This window comes from Salmo salar, chromosome ssa11 (assembly GCF_905237065.1).
Source record: "Salmo salar chromosome ssa11, Ssal_v3.1, whole genome shotgun sequence".
Lineage (NCBI taxonomy): Eukaryota > Metazoa > Chordata > Actinopteri > Salmoniformes > Salmonidae > Salmo > Salmo salar.
In genome coordinates, this window is record NC_059452.1 from 40,373,288 (window position 1) to 40,379,287 (window position 6,000).

General features: G+C 44.6%; 1 protein-coding gene across 1 annotated transcript; it reads right to left on the reverse strand.

Moving 5' to 3' along the window:
• Window positions 1-3,807: 3,807 nt before the first annotated feature.
• On the reverse strand, window positions 3,808-4,629 carry LOC106593271 (membrane progestin receptor gamma-B). Its single transcript, XM_014184609.2, has 2 exons — window positions 4,491-4,629; window positions 3,808-4,155 (listed from the first exon to the last, which is right to left on the reverse strand). The coding sequence occupies exons 1-2, from the start codon at window positions 4,564-4,566 to the stop codon at window positions 3,875-3,877; spliced, it is 357 nt and encodes a 118-aa protein (XP_014040084.2). The 5' UTR covers window positions 4,567-4,629; the 3' UTR covers window positions 3,808-3,874.
• Window positions 4,630-6,000: the final 1,371 nt, after the last annotated feature.

A 6,000-nucleotide genomic window follows, 5' to 3' on the forward strand; every position in this document is an offset into this window, starting at 1 on the left:
TGTATCACAATTCCAGTGTGTCGGAAGGCTACATGCACTAAGTTGACTGTGCCTTTAAACAGCTTGGAAAATTCCAGAAAATTATGTCATGGCTTTAGAAGCTTCGGATAGGCTAATTGACATCGTTTGATTCAATTGGAGGTGTACCTGCGGATGTATTTCAAGGCCTATCTTCAAACTCAGTGTCTCTTTGCTTGACATCATGGGAAAATCCAAAGAAATCAGCCAAGACCTCAGAAAAACATTGTAGACTTCCACAAGTCTGGTTCATTTTTGGGAGCAATTTCCAAATGCCTGAAGGCACCACGTTTATCTGTACAAACAATAGTACGCAAGTATAAACACCATGGGACCACGCAGCCGTCATACCGTTCAGGAAGGAGACGCGTTCTGTCTCCTAAAGATCCACGCACTTTGGTGCGAAAAGGGCAAATCAATCCCAGAACAACAGCAAAGGACCTTGTGAAGATGCTGGAGGAAACAGGTACACAAGTATCTATATCCACAGTAAAATCAGTCCTATATCGACATAACCTGAAAGGCCGCTCAGCAAGGAAGAAGCCACTGCTCCAAAACCACCATAAAAAAGCCAGACTACGGATTGCAACTGCACATGGGGACAAAGATCGTACTTTTTGGAGAAATGTCCTCTGGTCTGATGAAACAAAAAGAGAACGGTTTGGCCATAATGACCATCGTTATGTTTGGAGGAAACAGGGGGAGGCTTGCAAGCTGAAGAACACCATCCCAACTGTGAAACACGGGGGTGGCAGCATCATGTTGTGGGGGTGCTTTGCTGTAGGAGGGACTGGTGCACTTCACAAAATAGATGGCATCATGAGGAGGAGAATTATGTGGATATATTGAAGCAACATCTCAAGACATCAGTCAGGAAGTTAAAGCTTGGTCGCAAATGGGTCTTCCAAATGGACAATGACCCCAAGCATACTTCCAAAGTTGTGGCAAAATGTCTTAAGGACAACAAAGTCAAGGTATTGGAGTGGCCAGCTCAAAGCCCTGACCTCAATCCTATAGAAAATTTGTGGGCAGAACTGAAAAAGCGTGTGCGAGCAAGGAGGCCTACAAACCTGACTCAGTTACACCAGCTCTGTCAAGGAGGAATGGGCCAAAATTCACCCAACTTATTGTGGGAAGCTTGTGGAAGGCTACCCGAAACGTTTGACCCAAGTTAAACAATTTAAAGGCAATGCTACCAAATACTGATAGTATTTGTGTACAGTGAGGGAAAAAAGTATTTGATCCCCTGCTGATTTTGTACGTTTGCCCACTGACAAAGAAATGATCAGTCTATAATTTTAATGGTAGGTTTATTTGAACAGTGAGAGACAGAATAACAAAAAAAAAAAACGCATGTCAAAAATGTTAGAAAAAGATTTGCATTTTAATGAGGGAAATAAGTATTTGACCTCTCTGCAAAACATGAGTTAGTGCTTGGTGGCAAAACCCTTGTTGGCAATCACAGAGGTCAGACGTTTCTTGTAGTTGGCCACCAGGTTTGCACACATCTCAGGAGGAGATGCTCCATTTTGGTCTCATCTGACCACAACACTTTTACCAGTTGTCCTCTGAATCATTCAGATGTTCATTGGCAAACTTCAGACGGGCATGTATATGTGCTTTCTTGAGCAGGGGGACCTTGCGGGTGCTGCAGGATTTCAGTCCTTCACTGCGTAGTGAGTTACCAATTGTTTTCTTGGTGACTATGGTCCCAGCTGCCTTGAGATCATTGACAATATCCACCCGTGTAGTTCTGTGCTGATTCGTCACCGTTCTCATGATCATTGCAACTCCACGAGGTGAGATCTTGCATGGAGCCCCAGGCCGAGGGAGATTGACAGTTCTTTTATGTTTCTTCCATTTGCGAATAATCGCACCAACTGTGGTCACCTTCTCACCAAGCTGCTTGGCGATGGTCTTGTAACCATTCCAGCCTTGTGTATGTCTACAATCTTGTCCCTGACATCCTTGGAGAGCTCTTTGGTCTTGGCCATGGTGGAGAGTTTGGAATCTGATTGATTGATTGCTTCTGTGGACAGGTGTCTTTTATACAGGTAACAAGCTGAGATTAGGAGCACTCCCTTTAAGAGTGTGCTCCTAATCTCAGCTCATTGCCTGTATAAAAGACACCTGGGAGCCAGAAATCTTTCTGATTGAGAGGGGGTCAAATACTTATTTCCCTCATTAAAATGCAAATCAATTTATAACATTTTTGCCATGCGTTTTTCTGGATTTTTTTTGTTGTTATTCTGTCTCACTGTTCAAATAAACCTACCATTAAAATTATAGACTGATCATTTCTTTGTCAGTGGGCAAACGTACAAAATCAGCAGGGGATCAAATACTTTTTTCCCTCACTGTATGTAAACTTCTTACCCTCTGGGAATGTGATGAAAGAAATAAAAGCGGAAATGAATCATTCTCTCTACTGTTATTCTGACATTTCACATTCTTAAAATAAAGTGGTGATCCTAACTGACCTAAGACAGGGACTTTTTACTAGGATTAAATGTCAGGAATTGCGAAAAACTGAGTTTAAATGTATTTGGCTAAGGTGTATGTAAACTTCTGACTTCAATTGTATATATATTCCCCGCTCCTTCAGTCATTTGAAACCTCAAATCCCCTGTTCAGGCTCTAGGGCCTGAGAGAGTGGGAACGCACGAGTCAGTAATCTGTGTAGCTCCTCAGATGTTAAATCTTTAAAATCCAGAAATAGCTCAGCTGCAGAAACATTGATGACAATCTTTCTTTACTTTTTTCCACTTGCGCAGGGCCGTTTACCACAAAGTCTCTCACAACCCGATCTTTAAATCAAGCCACCCCTAGTTTGGGAAACAAGGCCTTAGACTGTGGATATAATATCCGTGAGGTGATATACTGTGTGTTTGTAATACATATCCATTATTTGTGTTTAGAAATGATCAGATGATCAATATATTTTGTGTACAAATAATGTTTAAAAAGGAAGAAAACGAAATTGAAGCAATAATGAGAATTCCTCTTCATGTAACATTCAGTGGATTGATTCGTCATAAACAGTTTGACTGCTCCAGTCTCTTCCTGCTCCTCAGTGGATTGATTCTTCATATACAGTTTGACTTCCCACTGCTCCAGTCTCTTCCTGCTCCTCAGTGGATTGATTCTTCATATACAGTTTGACTTCCCACTGCTCCAGTCTCTTCCTGCTCCTCAGTGGATTGATTCTTCATATACAGTTTGACTTCCCACTGCTCCAGTCTCTTCCTGCTCCTCAGTGGATTGATTCTTCATATACAGTTTGACTTCCCACTGCTCCAGTCTCTTCCTGCTCATCAGTGGATTGATTCTTCATATACAGTTTGACTTCCCACTGCTCCAGTCTCTTCCTGCTCCTCAGTAGCGTTGGTAAATCAGAGAACAAAAGCAAGGCCTATGTGTTTAGTACTGTGTACTAGTTCTATAGTCAATGTAATACTACCAGAGGTACCACTGTCTGTCCCTCATTGTAGTATATCTGGAGCTCTTGCTCAGCTACCAGTTTATTCATCCATGCTGACATAATGTGAAGAACATTTCATTGCCCCTTCCCTTCAGCATTGTATCTTGTCATGACTTCACCTGTATCCAACACCAAGAAGTCATAGTGGGTCACTTCACTTGTTCACCTCTTCTCCCAGGCCCACCCCACCACAGTGTCCAGTTTAATAATAGTAATATAATATAAATATATGCCATTTAGCAGACACTCTTATCCAAAGTGACTTACATTCATGCTTGTATACATTTTACGTGAGTGTGGCCCTGTGAATCAAATCTACAGTCCTGGCATTACATCCCGTATACATTGTCATTAGCATGTGGCTAATGGCTAGTGCTAGTGGTACTGGCAGCCCTTGGCTATTGGATGTGACTGTGTCTTCTTCTCAGTGTGTTCTCCCCGGGTGGCTGACCAGAGCAGAGGCAGACTAAAGAGGAAGATGATGCCAAGGCTGAGGGTTACACTCAGCAGTGCCGCCCCCAGTGTGTTGGTGAAGGTGATGGGCAGAGAGTACGTGAGGAGCCACGGGCGTCGCGTCACCATGTCCTGCTCAATGGCCTCCATCTGGAAATGAGTGCCGATTATGCCGAACACGTGGAACAGTTGGTGGCTGTGACCTGCAGAGGGTGCAAAAGGACTGTGGTTAAATACCTACAGTAGTAGTGGTACAGGAAAGGTACGAAGCAGAACTCAAGGAGGAGAACTGTAACTGGCCAGCCACAGAAGAACTGGCCTCCACAGCATAAGGGGGAAACAGGAAGGCACGGTGAGACCCAGAGGCAGTGATATAAAGACTACTATGTTGTTTTAATGCTACATATGTCATACCACTAATGTCAAGCCAGTGTTGATCAGTATCCACTGTATTGCAACAAGTCTTGCACAGTACAGTGACAAATCATTCTGAATGTATCAAACAAGCAGCCTTTCCAGATAGCCCATGCACTTTGACCTATGTAGTCGAAGCTGCCGGGGGCCAGGCGCTCTGGTAGGTGTGTGGCGAAGAGGAATGCGGTCAGGAAGGCCATGACGATGTGGGTGTGGTGGAGAGCGTTGGTATCGTTGTCAGTGCAGCCCTCACCCACACAGAGGAAGAGCTGTTAAAACACCGTAGAATGTATTAGCCTCGCGTCACGTGACAGGCTTCTAAAGACTCGTCACAGTCATACACATGGCTGTTGAACCAGAATAGAATTGTATGTACAGGATTTAAGAACTGTTCAGAAGCAGCACCTGCATTCCAGTGAACGGGCACACAGCGATAATTATACCATTGACAACCAAGTGAGCAGAGCCTGTTGAGACTCATTGTACCACAGGCAAAATAATCAACATCTCAGCTTCAGCTCATTTCAAATCAAATCAAATGTTATTTGTCACATGTGCCGAATACATATGACCTTACAGTGAAGTGCTTACTTACAAGCCCTTAACCAATAATGCAGTTAAGAAAATACCCCCAAAAAGTCAGAGATAAGAATAATAAATAATTAAAGAGCAGCAGTAGATAACAATAGCAGGGCTATATACAGGGGGTACCGGTGCAGAGTCAATGTGGAGGCTATATATAGGGGGTACCGGTACAGAGTCAATGTGGAGGCTATATACAGGGGTACCGGTACAGAGTCAATGTGGAGGCTATATACAGGGGTACCGGTACAGAGTCAATGTGCGGGGGCAAAGGTGTCGAGGTAATTGAGGTAATATGCACATGTAGGTAGATGCAAGTAGTCTGGGTAGCCATTTGATTAGCTGTTCAGGAGTCTTATGGCTTGGGGGTAGAAGCTATTTAGGAGCCTCTTGGACCTAGACTTGGTGCTCCGGTACCGCTTTCCGTGCATTAGCAGAGAGAAAAGTCTATGACTAGGGTGGCTGCAGTCTTTGACAATTTATGGCCTTCCTCTGACACCGCCTGGTATAGAGGTCCTGGATGGCAGGAAGCTTGGCCCTGATGATGTGCTGGGCCGTACGCACTACCTTCTGTAGTGCCTTGCAGTCGAAGGCCGAGCAGTTGCCATACCAGTCAGTGATGCAACCTGTCAGGATGCTCTCGATGGTGCAGCTGTAAAACCTACCACTGTTGTGTCATCAGCAAACTTAATGATGGTGTTGGAGTCGTGACTGGCCGTGCAGTCATGAGTGAACAGGGAGTACAGGAGGGGCCTGAGCATCCACCCGAGGGCCCCCCGTGTTGAGGATCAGCGTGGCGGATGTGTTGTTACCTACCCTTACCACCTGGGGGCGACCCTTCAGGATATCCAGGCTCCAGTTGCAGAGGGAGGTGTTTGGTCCCAGGACCCTTAAATTAGTGATGAGCTTTGAGGGCACTATGATGTTGAACGCTGAGCTGTAGTCAATGAATAGCATTCTCACATAGGTGTTCCTTTTGTCCAGGTGTGAAAGGACAGTGTGGAGTGCAAAAGAGATTGCATCAGCTGTGGATCTGTTGGTGCGGTATGCAA

Bases quoted from the DNA above. Each gene is read 5' to 3' on its own strand.
- LOC106593271 (XM_014184609.2), bottom strand. From the start codon at position 4,566: ATGGCCTTCCTGACCGCATTCCTCTTCGCCACACACCTACCAGAGCGC. The intron at 4,156-4,490 runs GTCAAAGTGCAT...CACCCTCTGCAG, and splicing joins CGGCAGCTTCGACTACATAG to GTCACAGCCACCAACTGTTC.